Consider the following 18,889-nt stretch of genomic DNA (forward strand, 5'->3'; position numbering starts at 1 on the left):
ACAAGGTCCTCGTTCATCTGAAGCGGTTTGATCCACAGCTTCTGTGCAAAATTCAGCCCATGCCCCGGCCCCAGATCATGATATCTCGAAAAAAAAAAATACTCCGGCAGTTGGGCTCTATCTACTACTATGACAGATTCATTTCTAGACCCCAAGCCCAATACGCACAGTAACGGCCCAGTAAGTTGTATGATTGATGAGAGGCAAAAGAGAGAGAGACCATCAATCAGCTTCCTTTCCTGCAAGAAACGAGCAGAGCACAGCCAAACTGCCCAACCAAACAATGAGCCCAACTAATCCCAGCAGAACATGAACATGTTTAACCGACCAAGAAGCCCAAGAAGGTTCAGGCACCGTAGCCGATACATCTCATCACAGATTACTACAATGTATGTATATATGATTCAGCAGCCACAGGTCTGACAGCAGGGCAATCTTCAGGTTACCAGGTTTGTCTCAGTCTCAGAGGATATCAGGACAAGAACCACAGCGCCGCCGAGTCACGGTCACCCGACAGACTTGCTCGATCACTCCTTGACACCCTTGTTGATGAGGGACTTGTGGATGTGGGGGATGACGCCGCCGCCGGCGATGGTGCCCTTGATCAGCGTGTCCAGCTCCTCGTCCCCGCGGATCGCCAGCTGCAGGTGCCGGGGGCTGATGCGCTTCATCTTGAGGTCCTTGCTCGCGTTCCCGGCCAGCTCCAGGACCTCGGCCGTCAGGTACTCCAGGATCGCTGCCGCGTACACGGCCGCCGTTGCTCCCACCCGCCCGCTCGCCTGCGACCTTTCTTTCAGCTGGCGGTGGATGCGTCCGACGGGGAACTGAATGAAATTTACACATCATGATCAGCTTATAAGGTTATAATAGCTTATGTAATCAATCAATCATTTACTTGTTCATCTACTATTTGATGTTCTTCTGAAACAAGAGTGCATGATACTTCAGGAAGACACAGAAAATACAGGCGACTGAAGAAACGTTTGTGACTCTGGCAAATCAACACCTAACAATACATGAGACAATACTATCAACAACACAACAAATTGAGGACAGAAGCCAATGTCAGCCTAAACAGGTGCTACGTAAGGGCAGTCAGTCTGTAAAGACAATAGTCAATTTTTTCTTCATTCTTTTTTCAGTGTAGTGACTTTGACATGCAAAGCTCTACTAAGAACACTTCATATCTACAAACCATTGTTTTTTCAGAAGTTCAGTGGGCCCGAGTTGGCCCAAGACCCTGATGCCTAGAGGCCTCAGTGGAATAATCACATTTTAATAGACATTGGTGACACATGATCTGGTTTGAATCAGTGCAAAGATTAGGACTAATATATGATTTCCACTATGTGGGGAAGACATGTTTGAAAATATCAGGGTGCAAAAGGATATTGAAAACATGGGCAGTTTCGCCTTGGAATAGTTCTAGCAAACCCAGGGCTACACATTTCCAAGCAGAAACAGGGCACACAGTTGTGGCGGTATGATGACTTGGACAAGAAAAGCAAATCTCAAAGTTTTCTCAAATCCAAAGGAACAACAAATAAATGATAGCCTACTGAAGATAAAGCCTCTAGGGATTGGATTTCCTGACAAACTCAACTAACCAAAAATAGACCATCGTGCAGAGAGAAGAGCTAAAAACAAAATAAGTTCATTCCAATGTACAGTTTCACTAATTAAATTGTATATCCAACTCTGGATCAAGTAATGGACAACAGACAGGGATGTATAATTGAAACAAAGCTAGCACTTGTGCATATTCTGTATCATATATAGTTTGAATGAAACACAAAATAAGCATTAACTGTCAGGACAGAACATGAGAATTAGCATATAATTTGAATGAAACGCTAAATAAGAAATAACTGTCAGGATAGAACATTATGGCCCTAGGGGCACGACCAAGCAAGGTTAGCAATGCAGACAACTTGTAAGACCCATGTAAACCACCCAGACCAACAGTTCATGGGCCAATTTTGTGGATGGTGTCTAATATATATACACATGCTCTGAAGAAAAGATGAACACAAATTATAAAAATTCCACTAATTTCATAGCTACATATCTACTTCAACTAGCTTGGTTGCATTTTATCTGGGTGAACATGACAAGTCCTCAGGGACAGCTTGTCAGTTGGCACTAGAATACACATGATCAAAACATGAAAAGTTGAAGCCCAACGTATGTACTCTGTTCCTCAACACGTGTAAGGTAATCCAAACACAAAATTGATGTTTATGTTCAGTTTCACCTCTAGATGGTTCCAATTCATTCAGAACGTGGAGTTAAGCCCCTGAGCCAGAGACTCAAAGAAAGCAAACTTTGCACAACATCCCTACATATAGACCACAGAAGGAAAGAACCAGCACAGGCAATAATTAGATGACCAATCAATCAAAACTATACCATGCACCTCATTGGCGACCCTTGAATGTAGTATTGCACCCACACATGCCGTGTCAATGCCCAGAGCCCCAGAATACATGACCAAACAAGCAAATCAAACAATTAAACATCTTAATGAGTTACTGCCTACTGGTGTTCCAGGCCAACGCCCGTGATCAAATAAGCAAACCAGCAAATAAAAGAGGCCAACGCCCAATCCTCAAACAAGCAAACCAGCAAATAAGCATCTCGAACGTGAATGCTCTACTTCAAAAGTTCCAGCTTTCCAGGCCAAAGGCCGACTACGCAGACTAACATAAGAAATTCCCCAACCAAGAAGTCAAATCTTTTGGTCTTCCACTCCAAGCAGACGACCACCGCAAAAACAATCCACACCCCGTATGCTAAAGAACGCACAGAAAGCAGGCGTCAATCTCAATCCTACGCCCAAGAACGAGCCTTCATTGCGCAACGAACGAAGCAAAGCAACAACGCCCAACGCCAGGAACGAGCCTTCGTCACGGAAGGGACGAAGCAAAGCGACGACGCCCAAGAACGAACGCTTTCCACTCCAAGCGGACAAATGGCAGACCACACCGAAAACAATCGACACACGCCCCGTATGCTAAGAACGCACGGAAAGCAGCAGGCCTCACGCCCAAGAACGAGCCTTCATCGCGCAAGGGACGAAGCAGAGCGACGAGCGGACCAAGAACAAGCGAGCGGAGAAAAGGGGGCGACCTGGAGGCCGGCGCGCGCGGAGCGGGTGATCGGCGGCTTCTTCTCCTTGTCCATGCCGGCCGCAATCTTCGCGGCGATCAGCCCCTTCCCTCCCTTCCCGGCCATGCTCTCCTTCCTCCTCGCTCCCGGCCGCGAAGCGCACCTGGAAAACGAAACGAAAAACCCCCCAACGATTTCAGGAAAAACCACCAAAGAAAACGACCGGAATTTTGCGACGAAACCGTGTGGAAGAAGAAGAACAGAGACGCGCGGATTCCGGATGGAATTGGGCTAGAGGGCTTACGACTCGGAGAATGTGGTGGCGGCGGATTCGAGCAAGACGAGCAAGCGATTGCAAGGGCGGTTCTTGCCGGCGTTGGGGTTTTCGCCTCCCGGGCAAGGGTTTATACCCCGAGGAGAGAAAGCATGGGGGCATTTGCGGTGTGGGCTTTTACTGGGCTACAAAATAGCAGGCCCAGGCCCAGTTCGTCCTGGCCCCAAGACCTGTCACGGGGGAACGCTCCCTACTCCACTTCACCAGATGGGGGATGAATTTCGCCTATTATGCTTCCTGTGGGGATGGAAAACATCCTATTTTTATCCTCTAATAATGGATGAAATCCCCATCAGGGATTGGGCCCCTGTTGCCATCCCTTGACACAGGAAGCTATTTTTTTTTTCTTTTTTTTTTTGAGAGGAACGGGATATTATTCTATTATAATAACTGGGTAAATAAAAGGAAAGGCTCGCCAGGTAATCGCGTCTGGCGGCCTGGCCTGTCAGCCCGAGAACTGAAACCGGCCTGGAAACAAGAAAATATCTGCCAAACAATTTTCTACTGATAAATTGCCTGGATCAAACTCTTCTTAAAAAAAAGTTGCCTGGATCAAACTCTGCAAGTACCATGCTGTCACCTGGTGATTCTCTCAAGCATGATTTCAAGACTGCTTTGAGTTATTTTCACAAAATATAACAAAGAAATGCTGAACCTTAATTTATTCATTGCTATTTTTGTGAAATAAAATGACACCAGTTTACAGAAGCGTTGTACCTCTTTAATACGCTATTGTACAGACACAGAAAAGAAAAAGAAACATGGAAATTATTATGTGTTTGGACGATGGCTATTTTGTCAGAATTTTTTTGTATTTAGTTCAAATTTGAACTGAATCTCCTAATTGCCAACAAAATATCCATCATCCAAACCATCCTCTTGTGGAGTCAAAAGTGAATCAAGAAATGGTGTATAGGTGGTGACTACAAATCATGGAAACTGAAACCACTGTGTATACTGGTATATCATGTTGTCTGAGCCTCAGGCAACTGACTGGCGCGCAGTCGAAGTTCACTCCTTGCCATCAGCGGCACGAAGGGAGCCAAGCTGAACCGGGGCCTGGGTCTGCACGACCTTGGATGATCCGTATACCGACAGATCCATGCCCTCAGCCTTCTCCTTCTCAAGCTGCTCCTTGATCCAGAAGTAGGTGATCCTCAGCCCATCCTGCAGGCCAAATTGGGTTCAGTGCAACGAATGATCAGATTATGTAGGTGTGAGTTCAGGGACTGAAACGATGGTACATGTGAGATTTGGTAGAGTACCTTCAGCCTCATAGTCGGAGCCCAGCCAAGCTTCTCCTTAATGAGTGTGTTGTCCGAGTTGCGCCCACGCACACCCTCCGGCCCAGGAATGTGGTGGATGGGCAGCTGCTTGTTCTCAAAGCTCAGGACTATTTCTGCCATCTCGTTCATGCTCACCATTTCGTCACTTCCAATGTTTACAGGCTCACGGAAGTCAGACTTTGTTAACCTGATGCATTTGACAAAATAACAGCTTAGTTCACCATAAAAGGATTTCCCTTAGAACTTTCTGTGTCACTATAGTTACTCCTTATTCTGAAACTTTTCAATTTCATTTGAACCAAAACGAGAATTATTCAGAACTTAAATAAGCCTTTTTGTAGAACATGTGCAAAGTAATGCCAAGGGAACAAGATTTACTTGCTTGTTACTATAAAATAAGGAGCTACTCTTTAATGCATAATATTTACTAGCTTACTGTTACATGTTGTGCTGTTTTTCAACTCCGACCTCTGATGTACAAGCAGAGACAAAGGTGATGACAGCAACAGATTTTATGAGCTTTGGAAGGTCCTTGCCGCAGATGTATATGGCTTCAAGAATAGTCATTCAAAGCTCAAAAGCAGAAGGCCACATTCACATTGTTTAATTTATAATATATGTTGTGCTGTTTTTCAACTTCGATCTCTGATATTCAAGCAAAGACAAAGGTGATGACAGCACAGACTTTCTGAGCTTTGGAAGATCAAGGATACTGATTCAGAGCTCAGAAGCAAAGAAAGATAAATTCACTCTTTTTTGTTTTCTACCCAATGTTGTGTCGTTTTTCAACTCCAATCTCTGATGTTCAAGCAAAGACAGGGTGATGACAACATGGTTTTCTACCAAATGTTGTGTTGCTTTTCAACTCCGATCTCTGATGTTCAAGCAGAGACAAAGGTGATCACAACACAGACTTTGTGAGCTTTGGAAGATCCTTGCCGCAGATGTCAATCAAAGCTTCAAGGATACTTATTCAAAGCTCAGAAATGGAAGGCAGATTTCATAGTTTTTTTGCTTTCTCCAATGCTCCTTAACTATTAGTTGTTGGCAAAATAGTACCTTTTAGCAGATTGCACTGTTAGGTTGCAGTTTAAGGTTGAACTTATGCAAATATGGCCATAGCATCCAAGCTAAATAGTGACATAAACAACAGGACATTTTGCCTGTTTCAGATGGAGCATGTCTGTTTTAGAAGTGAAGAACTACCCTGTCATTGGATCTTGTAGAATTTGCAGTGATTATGAATTTCTAAAGAGCGAAAACCAAATTAGCAGTGCCCTAATCGATCTGTAGGGACTACATTAATGTTTCAAGAAAGGCCTTACACAAAAAACTAAGGCCCATATAAAACATGTTTACCAAAGCATATCATTTTGTCCAACTACACCCCTAGAAAACTGCATGTCAGAGACAACTAAACCTTGCTCTTGGGACATAGTAGCAAAACTAGGTTGATGTTAATTAGTATGATCTTAACCTAAGATATCTGAAAGAAAAGGAAAGTATTATATAATGTAGCAGCCAAAGGTGAGACGAAATTTTGCTTACCTAAGGACACCTTCAACACATTCATCAATAAATGTGAAGGATCTGGTTTGCAGGCCATCGCCCCACATCTCAAAGTGCCCAGTGGAGGTTAAAGCCTTTCTGCAGAAAGCAGCAGGCGCCTTCTCCCTTCCACCTATATTGCCAAGTAATAAACATAGGACAACCTCATTTAGAAAATTGAGAGCACCACCAAAAACTGGTAAAATATTACTAGATAGCAACTTACCCTTCCATGTTCCAAAGGGACCATATATGTTGTGAAAGCGACCGACCCGGCACTCAATGCCAAAATCCTTTGTATAGTGCTTGCACAGTTCCTCAGTAGCAAGTTTTTCCAAGCCATAAGCATCTTGAGGCTAAAAAAGGCATCACTTAGTTAAAACCATTTTGCCACCACAAGTCGCAGCTCAAGTAAGAGACAATTAACACAAGCACAAAGAAATTTGAAAGTTTAGAAACCTCAGCAGGCCAAGCATCTGACTCCTTTAAGCTAACTACAGTTTCCAACTGCTTAAATTCAGGGTAGATGCAGGCACTTGATGCATAAAAGAACCTGTCACGGAAACAAACAGAAACTTAAAACTTTGTGTCAAGAGATTAGCACTAAATGAACCTCAGTTGCATTCGACAGTAATGCTCTCATAAAGTAGTTTGTTTTAAAGCCTTCAAACAAACGCGACAAGAAAGTTATGAGAGGAACCTTATCTGCGCAAAAGAAATGGACAAGCTGAGTACCTCCACGTCACAACCAAGAGACAAAGGCACATATATACTTGTCCGGCATCACCAACTCAACAAGTGGAAAAACCCGCCAATGCATATTTCACAATGAGCTATTTATGTCTACACATGAATATGCTATGTGCAACATGGGAACCGGACAATAAATCTTAACATGATACTTTCCTATGTTGTCGCTTAGTGCCATCAATCAAATGAGCCTAAGACACCAATGAATACTTCCCCCTTGTGGGCCAATTCAAACCCAAAAAGGAATTTTCTTAAGTGCTGGTGCACGTACAAACATATCAACTGTAATAACTTTACATAATATAGTAATTAATGCGGACTGTTTAATTCTTCAGATGTAGAAAACCAGCGAAAAAATCCATGTACAAAAGTATTATCTTTGCAGTTTATTTGCATTTCAAGATCTACTCATTGAACAATTTCAGCATTGAGACAATAAGATTAGTTCATCAGGGGTAAAAGCATGGTAAACAAAGGGCTACCTTCGGGCGAGAAATTACCTCTTGACACCGTTAATTCTAGCAGCCTCAAGCATGTTAAAGCTGATCATGGTGTTGTTGTACATGATCACAGAGTGGTTGGACTGGATGAACCCCATCCCACCCATATCAGCCGCGAGGTTGAACACATGGTCAACCCCCGTGGTGACCTTGAGGCAGTTGTCCATCACCCTTAGGTCGACGAGGTGGAACTCGTGGCAGAACATGTCCTCGGACATGTGCTCGTTCTTCTTCCAGTCAGAGGCGATGATGTAGTGGCCCTCGCTCTTGAGGCGGCGCGCGATGTGGGAGGCAATGAACCCACCAGCACCAGTGATGGAGATCCGCAGCTTCTCGAACGGCCAGTATGGCTCCTTCTCCAGCTCCGCGTAGGTGTACTCCTTGTTGAGTGCCATTCTGAACAAGCGAAAGCTCAAGCTTTAGGATGAGAAGTATACTGAAATAGAGTCAGCATAGATCCTTCTATTTCTATAGCTCATGGCCAATGAGAATGAACCCCCAATCTTTCCAGGAAAACAGTCTTGAACGTTTGTAATAGAGAGCAAAAGTTTTCGCTCCTCTGTTTTTGATTAAGCAAAACAAAGGATCAAGAGCACCCACAGCCACCGGCGGAGCCAAGGCCCGGCCACCCTGGGCAGCTGGCCGGGCTCCCACGTTACAGCAGAGACGGGAGGGGGAGAGGGAGTTGCGTACGCAGGGTCGCCGGCCGGTGCGCGGAGGACGGAGGCGAAGGCGCGAGGCGACTGGCGAGAGGAGGGAGGGGGAGCCGCCGACGCCGCCGCCGAGACTGGGACTGCCCCTCCGTCGCTGGACGCCGTCGAGGGGGAGCCGCCGACGTGCGGAAGAAGATCTGCGCTGAGGACCGAGCCTGAGCGGGGCTGCGAGGAAGATAGAGCGTCTGCAAGGAGCCGGCGGTGAGTGGGTTTGATGGGCCACTAAATAAAAGCTCATACAATTTTTTCTTTTTTATTTTTCATTTTTTTTAGCAATTTTTATTTTTTTTCTAACCTCTTTTGACAAATTAGCACCTATACAATTAATATCTATATATTTAAAATAATATATGTTAGGAATCATAATAGTGTCTACAGAGTCCAATCACATAACATTGTGACATAACTATTTCTCTAAAAATATTTTTTTTAAATACAAACCCTAGAGGAAATTATGAAAATTTTCCCTCACACCTTTCCTATAAAAAGGAAAGAGGAGAGATAGACAAGGATATTCATTTGCTCTTTCTCAATTGCTCTCTACTCTCTCCCCTCTGTTTATTCGGTTTAAGATTAAAATTGTAATGTCTACTACATCACATAACTTTTAAGCGATTAATGACGCTTAAGCGTGACGCTTAAGCATGTTTAAACTTAGTCAGCGAGTCACTACTCGTTTAACACTTAACCTCTATTACAATCTTGTGTTATATTTATCTTGTTAGTATTAGTATGATATTACGTCTAGGCTTTATAAAATTTTGGCTCTGCCACTACCCATGGCAGCCACGCAACTCACTACGATTTTTAACTAGCACAGTTGACTATTTACAGGATTATCCAACATTCCGTACCGTAGTGCCGCTGTTGAATGAGTAGTGCTGCATCTGCACTAGTTCACACTTCACAACAAATAAAACTCCACCTCACCAGATATACGTCCTACGGCAGTGGAATCCATAGAACTAGGCAGGCTATCTTGCGCAATGGACAGGAATAAAGATTCGGATCTGATTCGTCTCGGCGAAGGAAGTAAACCCTACAACAATGGGATCCATTCAACCAGGAGAGCCACCCAAAACAAGAAGATAGCGCGGCGCCGGCCCCCAGGAGACAAAAAATTCGACTCACGGCGCCGGTGAGGGTGGCCCCGGCGACGGCGCGCGAGCGAGCAAACAAATGCGCAGGTACGAGCGCGCGATCCTAAACCATGCCGCGACCCTAGAACTGGTGCTCTAGAGTCTAGACCCTGGGCGCCGGCGGAACAAAAAAATCCCCAAAGCGCGAAGGGACAACTTGTATACCTGGCAATGGCAAACGGTGGCGCGGCGGGCCGACGGCTTGAACGAGACGGGAGGGAGGACCGGAGGAGTCTGGTTCCTGAATCTTGACAGGAGAAACGGCTCCTCCCACCTCCGGCGGCAGCTCTTAAATAGGAGTAGCAGCGATGGCGAGGCGAGACGACCTCGTCTTCTTGTCTCTTGTGGAGGTGGAGACGGAGAGTGTGGGGTAGGGCGGCTTGACTCTGTTTTCTTGCACATTGGACCCTCATTTTTTCAGTTTTCTTGCACATTGTAAGATTCAGTCACCACTCGTTTTAGCTCATTTTTTGTCCATTTCTTCTCTTTGCATGTACACAAACAACACCTGGTTCTAAAATCAACATTTTTTTTTGTGGCTGTAAGAACAAAGCGGCTTTGGACCCAAAGTATTCATCGAGCTCAGTTTTGATGCTCAAGAAGAAGAGAGGCAAACAAATAGGCCCACTCCCATAACTGGGCTGACTGAATCTTACACAAAACATGGGTATCCAATAAGATCCAGTCCATCGAAGTACAGTCAATGGCTTATTTGTTTGTACAAATTTCTAAGTTTGGATAGAGTTTCGTTCACCACATTGGGCTGCCTTGAAGTTTGTATAGTTTGTCTTTTATTCTGGTGCCAAACCCAAAGAATTTACGTCAAATCTAAAACTTTGTAGCTGATAAAACTTTTATTTGAGATCATATAAGGGCCACACAATACAAATTATTAGATTTTGAATTTCAGTCTCTTTATTTTTTTTCAATAACCTTGGATGGAGACACGCCTGTAGCAAAAATTTAGTGCTCAATAAGATTTAAAACTTTATTGTTGATTTTTCCCCATTGAAGGTTGTTTACAAGTTAAAATGTTGATTAGATTTATATGAGTTTATACAAAATGCATATCATATATGTAGTTATATACTTATATATGACAGTGTTGTGCAGTAAGTAGGAGGTGAGCATGTGAGGTAGTCTCAAGCAAGTTGGGATAGCTTTTATAGAATAGTTTTTAATGTAATTATATTGTTGATGCAAAACTGATCGCAAACGCAAAGGGCTAATACCCAATTCAAACGTTAAGGCGTGCCAGCCGATTTGACCTTACTATCGGCAAAGGTGATAACTCGAATACTTTAGTCCTGACAACAGCGATGCGTCCGGATGTCACGGCTAAGAGGTACTCACGCGGAACTTGAGAACACACCGAGCTTAAGTCGACGAATTCCTAAGAACTCGTAATAAAAGGGAAAAAGTATGACGAAGTCGTCGAAAAGTAGATGCTGGAATATGAGTAAAAACGTATGTTTGATTGATTGATGTCTCATTACAAAGCCCTAGGGTCCATATTTATACCCTGCTCAAAGAGCTATAGCTAAACACGACCAGAATTCGAATTCCAAATTACACAGAATCCGTATACAAAACGACTTAAACAAATAAGGAAATAACTTAGCTATCACTCGTGACAAATTGAAACTCTTCCACAACCCGATCAGCAGCTTCCAGACTCCCCCTCTGTATCATCGGCAGACTCTTTTGCCATGGTCATCGGCAGACCTCCTCATCATAGTCATCGGCACAGACACATCATCACCTGTAAACTTAGTCACGTCCAACCTCTCCTTTATCGGCAACCATCCTCATCGGCAACTCATCCTGTAAACCACATACTGTCATCTTATCCTGCCATCCTGGACACGTGTCCAAAAACGGTGTCAACACATGCCCCCCAATTTCGGAGTATGAAACTATTAATGCTCCGAAATTTTCTGCAGTAATGATGCCTTTTCCCGCAATTAATGCTCCTAATCTGGTAACCGACAACCTCAATCCAAACAACTCCGATCCTATTCTCCTGCAGATTCCTCGAAATCCTCAACTTCCTGAACGGGCACTTCCTTCTCATCCGCACATTGGCAATATTACCGTTACGTAGATCTACCGATGGACTAATCAGGACGTTCGTACAAATGGCTACCTTTACTTTATCCGCCCATCGGCAATATGACCGTTACAGTATGCTGCCGATGGACCGACCAGAAGATCCCGCACAGTAAAATATCTCCAGGTAATGACCGCTCCCCGTCAAATCACCTGCACAATCCCTTGATTACCGTGCGAACAGTTACCATATCTACCTGAGCATCCTCGGGTTTCTCGGATGCGGCAAAGAGATAAGTCAGATTTGCCCTTGCCCGTTTTATCCTATAAATAGTTCCTTCTCGGGTACTCCTTCTCCATCACATCATTTCACCATCCTTACTTTTACTTTTCCAGCGGCGGCGCCATTCACAACCTTCAAGACCTCCGACAAGCACTCCTCTTCATCAACTCCGGTGCCCTCAAACGTTCTCTTCACGACAAGATGGCCATTGGCTTCATCGTCCCTGAGGTCAGATCTCCATCTCATCTCCTGTATTTTTTCTCGTATTCCTGTTCATCCGCGATTCATCTTACTGAATATCTTCCTTTTCCTTTTTCTTTGTATTTTTTTATTCCCCAAAACACTAGGAGTTGTCCAACAAAATTGTCATCCCCACCGATCAACCACACCTCCAATGTCTCGGCCCTCTAGGGGATCCAGATCCAACTGACCTTATCAATGCAGAAACCAACAGGATTCCCTTTAGAGCCAAAAATTTTTCTTTAGATCTGTGGAAAGACACCTTTCGCTCTTGGCCCAGCCCTACTGTAGGGTGGAAAGACTGGTTCTTGAGAGTCAGCAATTCGAATGAAGTCCAGTGGGGTGAAAGGAAGCTAGCCCAATGCATCAGGCTATCTATTGCCGATATGCACAAGAACGAGTCGCTGTTGATAGCTGCGTCTTATTTTTGGTCAGATACCCTTAATGCTTTCGTCTTTGGCCACGGCCCTGTTTCTCCCACTCTTGCCGATGTAGCTATGCTCACTGGTCTAGACGTCTCTTCTGCCGATAGCACCCACTTCTTTGATACCGCTCCTAGTGCCAAAGTGGAGACTCGCGCTATCGGCGGTTGGTCGGGGTACATTCAGAAGTACCGTGGGAAAGGGCCTGTCACCATAAAGGAACAAACCACCTTTCTGAACAAGTGGCTGGACAAGTTCGTATTCTGTGGTCGATCGGCAGGACCGACTTCTGTCTATCTATCGGCAGCAGAGAGACTGGCTAACGGTGGCCAATTTCCTCTCGGCCGATACTTGCTTGGCGCTGCTTACCATCTTCTCCATCAGGTAGCCCAGAAACTCCTGCTTGGTCAGTCTATCGGCAACTTGGGAGGTCCTTGGTGGTTTATTAACATGTGGCTCAATCTGCACTTGCATAAGCGCCTTGACTTCAACTTGTTCACACAGCATTTCCCAAGAGATATAGCCAAAAATCATGTGTTGGGCGAAGAGGAATCGGCAACACGTGCCCCCCTGAACTTTGGCGAAGCTGCCATAGTTCTACCTGGTTCAGGGAGTAATCCGGATCAAATTGGCCGATTCTTCCAGACTCTGTATGAGGGATTGGCCAGAGATGAACGACCATGGTTGGCTTATGATGACCCAGACAGCATGCTCCCTCTAACCTTCAATCCATTTGATGAAGCTCTTGACAGGGATAATGAGGTGATGATGGCAATTCTGACTCCCAGAGCCATACCAGTGAATTTCTTTGGTAGCACAAAAACCTCTCCCCAAACCTATGAATTTTACAATCCATCGGCCTTAGCCCGTCAGCTAGCTTTTGGCCAGTTGCCGATTGCACTTCCTTATGCCGATGTGATAAAACCCAGAGAACCCATCACCAACTTTCTTGAATGGATTCGAGTAGCCCAACTACCACCAAATGCCGATACAGATGTAGATCTGTCAGAATGGGTTCCAGCTGCCTTTATTACTCAGGCATACAAGCTATGGTGGGCAGAATGGAAAGAGCATCTATTCTGCAGATCGGCCCTCTCATACCGCGGTATGATCGACCCCGAATACGAAGTCCCCGATGACACTGTAAGTATTTTAAACCGATGTTTCATTTTTCAATACTATTTCCATCGGTAGCTTACCCTTGTATTCTTTTTTGCAGGTTGACAACATCCCCCCATCGGTTAGCAGGAGTGGCAAGCCGATCGACTTGTTTCCATCAGGCCCGATCTCCTCAATCGGCCACAATGCTCCCACTTTGGCTTCCGTCGTGCATCGGGGTGTGCGCCTTAGGAAAGTCACCACCAAGAGAGCTCAGACATCACCTACGGTAGCTGCTTCCACTCTGGCGCAGGCTTTCAAGGCAATTTGTCAAATCTTTTTCTTTTACACTGACCATCTTTATATCGGCTACATCTGCGCTTATAAACCCCTTTTCGTTGTTGCAGCAAACCGGTACATCGGCAAAAGCCAAGCGCCAAAGTGCCGATGCCCCCCAGTCTAGCCAGCCAAAGAGAAAAGGCACCAAAGGTGCTAAGGCTGGAACAAAGCGCCAGAAAGTGGCAAGTCCCCCTCCTCCTCCGGTGTCTCCAATTCCGGTGGAGTCCTCTCCTTCTTCTCCAGGAGTCCAGACACAGCAAGCACCATCTCCCCAACCAATGCAGGAAGCACCACAGATGGAAGAACCCCAGCAGGAAGAACCTCAAACAGAAGGTACATCAGCTGACGTGGGTGAACAAACAACTGGCCCGGCAGGTCCAATTATATCATCGGCGGTTCCCCCGATTCAGACAACTGTTGTTCCTCCTCCAGGTAACATATTTCAACAATACTTCCGCCGATAAACTTATTCTCATTTAGTCTCATAACCCTTCCTGTCTTCTTTCAGTCGATATCGTCCCATCGGCAACCTTAGCCGATCAACCTGCATCTCCATTGGCATCTTTCAGACAAAGGCAGGAAATAGCCTTAAAACAAGTAAGCCACCCAACCTTTACTAGCATTATTTGCCGATTCTCCGAGTATGAACTAACTTTGCTCTCCCTCCGAGGAACAAGATTCTCCCGACAGTCTGTTCTCCTTCGCCATCGATCTCTCTGAAGAAGAAGGCGAAGAGGCAAGCTCTTCTCAGACAGTTGGCATTACATCGGCAGAGATCAGGACCAGACTGGAGGAATTGTCAGCTCTCCTTCACCAGGACACAGCGCAGTTGGTTGACGACTCCGACCCTACCAAGACCCTGTTCAGAACTCTCAGAGGCCAAATCCCAGCCGATGTCGAAGAAACCCTTTTCCAAGCCGCTCATTTGGAGAGTCGCCAGCTGCAGTACCAGAGAGCTTCTCGGCGTCTTGCCGATAGAGCTGCTCAGACTCAACTCTCCGACGAAATGAGGAAAGAGAAGCTCTTGACCGATGAGAAGCACAAGAACATCGACATCCTGAGATCTTCAGGAGACGCGCTGAAGCAGAAAATATCCGATCTATCGGCAAGAAGAGAATCCTTGTTGGCAGAACTCAAGGAAGTGGAGGACGCCTTATCCCAAGTTCAACAGGAAGAGAGCCAACTGCAAGAGACCATCAAGCTTCTTGAGCACGAGCGAAACGTTCATGGTCGCAAGGCACTTCAACTAAAGAAGAAACTGAAGCCGATAGAGGGTTCTGCCGATGATGACATTAAGGAGATAGAAGCAGCCAACCAAATCCGGCTACGTGCTATATCGGCAATCCAGGCGCTGCTTAACACATAAAGTTTTCATCGGCATCATATCTGTGCTTTCCTGCTTCCTCAGCTTTTAGTCTAGCCGATAGGACTGTTATCGGCATCTTTTGAAACACTAAGCCCCCAAACATTTGAATCCAGCCGATAGGAGTGTTATCGGCATTTAAACTTTTATGCATCGACCCATATGCTGGGGTAGTACTTCTTTAAATATTTGCCATTTAATGCTCTAGGAAATTCAACTCCTTCGAGAGTTTCTAGAATATAGGCATTACCAGGAGCCGATCGACTTATCCGATAAGGACCTTCCCAATTAGGAGACCACTTTCCAAACTTCGCACTTTTAGTCCCGACTGGCAAAATTAATTTCCATACCAAATCCCCATCGACAAACTCCTTAGCCTTCACTTTCTTATCATACCATCTAGCAACTCTCTTCTTATTTTCTTCTATACTCATTAAAGCTTTTAACCGATGCCCTGCTAGATCATCCAACTCATCGGTCATCAAAGTAGCATAATCATCGGCGGTTAAACGATCTTGAAAAGATAATCGCCTGGATCCGGCCTTAATCTCCCAAGGCAACACTGCATCATGTCCATACACCAATTGATAGGGTGACACCTTGGTTGATCCATGACAAGCCATCCGATAAGACCACAGTGCTTCATTTAACAATGTATGCCACCGCTTAGGATTTTCTTCAATCTTTCATTTAATAAGCTTGATAATCCCTTAGTTAGATGCTTCGGCCTGCCCATTGGCTTGAGCATAATAAGGAGAAGAATTCAACACTTTAATCCCCATACCGATTGCGAATTCATCAAACTCCCCCGATGTGAACATAGTGCCCTGATCGGTAGTAATTGTCTGAGGAATCCCAAATCGGTAAATAATGTGTTCCTTCACAAAATCAATCATATTGGCCGAGGTGACCTTCTTCAAAGGAATAGCTTCAACCCATTTAGTGAAATAATCAGTGGCAACCAAAATAAACTTATGCCCCTTACTAGATGGTGGATAAATCTGGCCGATCAGATCGATAGCCCATCCCCGAAACGGCCAAGGCTTGATAATAGGATTCATAGCCGATGCGGGTGCTCTTTGAATGTTATCAAACTTTTGACAACCTTGACATCCCTTGAAATACTTAAAGCAATCCTCAAGTATAGTCGGCCAAAAATATCCATTCCTTCTAATCATCCATTTCATCTTGAAAGCCGACTGATGTGCTCCACATACCCCTTCATGGATCTCTCCCATCAAACTCCTAGCTTCATCATCACCCAAACATCGGAGAAGAATTCCATCAATAGTTCGATAATACAATTCATCTTCGAGGAGCACATATTTGGTTGCTTGAAATCGAACTCGTCTTTCAACTTTCTTGGATGGATCCTTTAGATAACCAATAATTTCCTTCCTCCAATCATCGGCACCGATTGCCGATACTGCATTAACCATAGGCTGATATCCCGAGGCACGCTGAGCTAACCGATTGGCCTCTTCATTATGCAATCGAGGAATATGCTCTAATCGGAAATCTTTGAATTCTTTCAACAGTCGCATGCTTTTCTCGAAATGAGTTATGAGAACTTCACTTCGGCATTCATAGCTCCCGGCCAATTGATTTATAACCAACATAGAATCCCCAAAAATTTCAACAGCATCAGCACGAACTTCTCTTAACAACTCCAATCCCTTGATCAGAGCCTGATACTCAGCCTGATTATTTGTCGATGTAGCAACAATCGGCAAGGAAAATTCATACTTCCTCCCCTTAGGGGAAACTAATACAATGCCGATTCCTGCCCCCCGGTCACATGTAGATCCATCAAAGAAAAGTGTCCAGGGCACAATTTCCAAGGCCTCCACTACACCGCAATGCTGAGTCACAAAATCGGCCATAATCTGTCCTTTAACTGCCTTAGCCGATTCGTAACGCAGATCGAACTCCGACACTGCTAAAATCCATTTACCGATCCTGCCACTCATAACCGGCATAGATAGCATGTATCGGACCACATCATCTTTGCAAACAACAGTGCATTCGGCCGATAATAAATAGTGCCTCAATTTAATACACGAAAAATATAAGCATAAGCATAACTTCTCAATGGCCGAATACCTGGTCTCAGCATCAATTAATCTCCTGCTTAAGTAATAAATTACACGCTCTTTCCCTTCAAATTCTTGAATCAAAGTCGAACCGATAACCGTCCCATCGGTAGACAAATACAATCTGAAGGGCTTTCCCTGCTGAGGTGGAACTAGAATTGGAGGATTCGCTAGATATTTCTTGATTTCATCCAAAGCCAACTGCAGCTCTTTTCCCCAAATAAACTCTTGATCGGCTTTCAACTTAAGGAGAGGACTGAAAGCACGAATCTTACCAGACAGATTGGATATAAATCTCCTGATAAAATTTACCTTGCCGATCAAGGACTGGAGCTCAGTCTTGTTGGTAGGGGCCACTATTTTATTGATGGCATCAATAGATCTTCGACTAATTTCAATCCCCCTTTGATGTACCATGAAACCAAGAAACTGCCCTGCCGATACACCAAATGCACACTTATTGGGATTCATCTTCAACCCATGCTTCCTTGTGCACTCTAACACCTTTTGTAAGTCGGCAAGATGCTTTGAGAAATCCCCAGACTTAACCACCACATCATCAATATAGATCTCCACCAGCTTGCCGATGAACTCATGAAATATAAAATTCATGGCTCTTTGATAAGTAGCACCAGCATTCTTCAACCCAAAGGTCATGACTATCCATTCAAATAACCCAACATGACCAGGACACCTAAATGCGGTTTTTGGAATATCTTCCTCTGCCATGAATATTTGATTGTATCCTGCATTGCCGTCCATAAAGCTGATGACCCGATGACCAGCCGCGGCGTCAACCAACAGATCGGCAACAGGCATTGGGTATCCATCCATCGGCGTAGCTTTATTGAGATTCCTGAAATCAATGCACACCCGAAGCTTCCCGTTTTTCTTGTAAACCGGAACGACATTGGAAATCCATTCGGCATACCGACAGTGCCGAATAAACTTAGCTTCAATAAGGTTAGTGATTTCGGCCTTAATATCAGGTAGAATATTAGGATTACATCGGCGAGCTGGCTGCTGATGTGGCCGAAATCCAGACTTGATGGGTAAGCGATGTTCAACAATTGATCGGTCTAAACCAGGCAACTCGGTATAATCCCAAGCAAAGCAATCTTTATATTCCTTTAACAAATTGGTTAATTGCTGCTTACACTTAGGATTTAACTTAGCACTAATAAAAGTAGGCCTAGGCTTATCACCACTACCTATATCTACTTCTACCAAATCATCGGCCGATGTGAATCCCTGGCCTAATTTTCCATCATCGGCGAACCTATCCATTAAAAACCGTCGTCAGAACCGACTGCTTGGATCGGTGGAATCTCGTAATCGGCAACTTTGAGAAAATCCTTCTCCCAAACTTCCCCTGAAATGCACCTAGTCCTCTCATAGGTATCCGCCTCTGCTGATGCAATAACATAAGAAGAATCTCCTGGGACAATCTCAATTTTGTCGCCTACCCACTGAACCAGGCATTGGTGCATTGTAGACGGGATGCAACAATTGGCATGAATCCAATCTCCTCCCAACAATAAGTTATAAGCACCCTTTCCACTGATTACGAAGAAAGTTGTCGGCAAGGTTTTGCTGCCGATGGTCAACTCCACACATATTGCCC

At 44.8% G+C, this 18,889-nt stretch overlaps 2 protein-coding genes across 3 annotated transcripts; both read right to left on the bottom strand.

The window, feature by feature from the left end:
* On the bottom strand, positions 212-3,480 carry LOC8071983 (probable histone H2A variant 3). The gene is made up of 3 exons (XM_021461158.1): positions 3,413-3,480; positions 3,130-3,271; positions 212-824 (listed from the first exon to the last, which is right to left on the bottom strand). The coding sequence occupies exons 2-3, from the start codon at positions 3,232-3,234 to the stop codon at positions 528-530; spliced, it is 402 nt and encodes a 133-aa protein (XP_021316833.1). The 5' UTR covers positions 3,235-3,271; positions 3,413-3,480; the 3' UTR covers positions 212-527.
* LOC110435745 (GDP-mannose 3,5-epimerase 2) lies at positions 4,090-9,641 on the bottom strand. 2 transcript variants are annotated; one of them, XM_021461755.1, is made up of 7 exons: positions 8,220-8,424; positions 7,527-7,922; positions 6,736-6,829; positions 6,503-6,632; positions 6,277-6,409; positions 4,708-4,915; positions 4,090-4,609 (listed from the first exon to the last, which is right to left on the bottom strand). In XM_021461755.1, the coding sequence occupies exons 2-7, from the start codon at positions 7,919-7,921 to the stop codon at positions 4,454-4,456; spliced, it is 1,116 nt and encodes a 371-aa protein (XP_021317430.1). In that variant the 5' UTR covers position 7,922; positions 8,220-8,424; the 3' UTR covers positions 4,090-4,453. The 2 variants fall into 2 exon arrangements, with proteins under 2 accessions (XP_021317430.1, XP_021317431.1); XM_021461756.1 differs by lacking the exon at positions 8,220-8,424 and adding an exon at positions 9,544-9,641 and having other exon boundaries at positions 4,103-4,609.

This window comes from Sorghum bicolor, chromosome 5, assembly GCF_000003195.3.
Source record: "Sorghum bicolor cultivar BTx623 chromosome 5, Sorghum_bicolor_NCBIv3, whole genome shotgun sequence".
Classification (NCBI taxonomy): Eukaryota; Viridiplantae; Streptophyta; class Magnoliopsida; order Poales; family Poaceae; genus Sorghum; species Sorghum bicolor.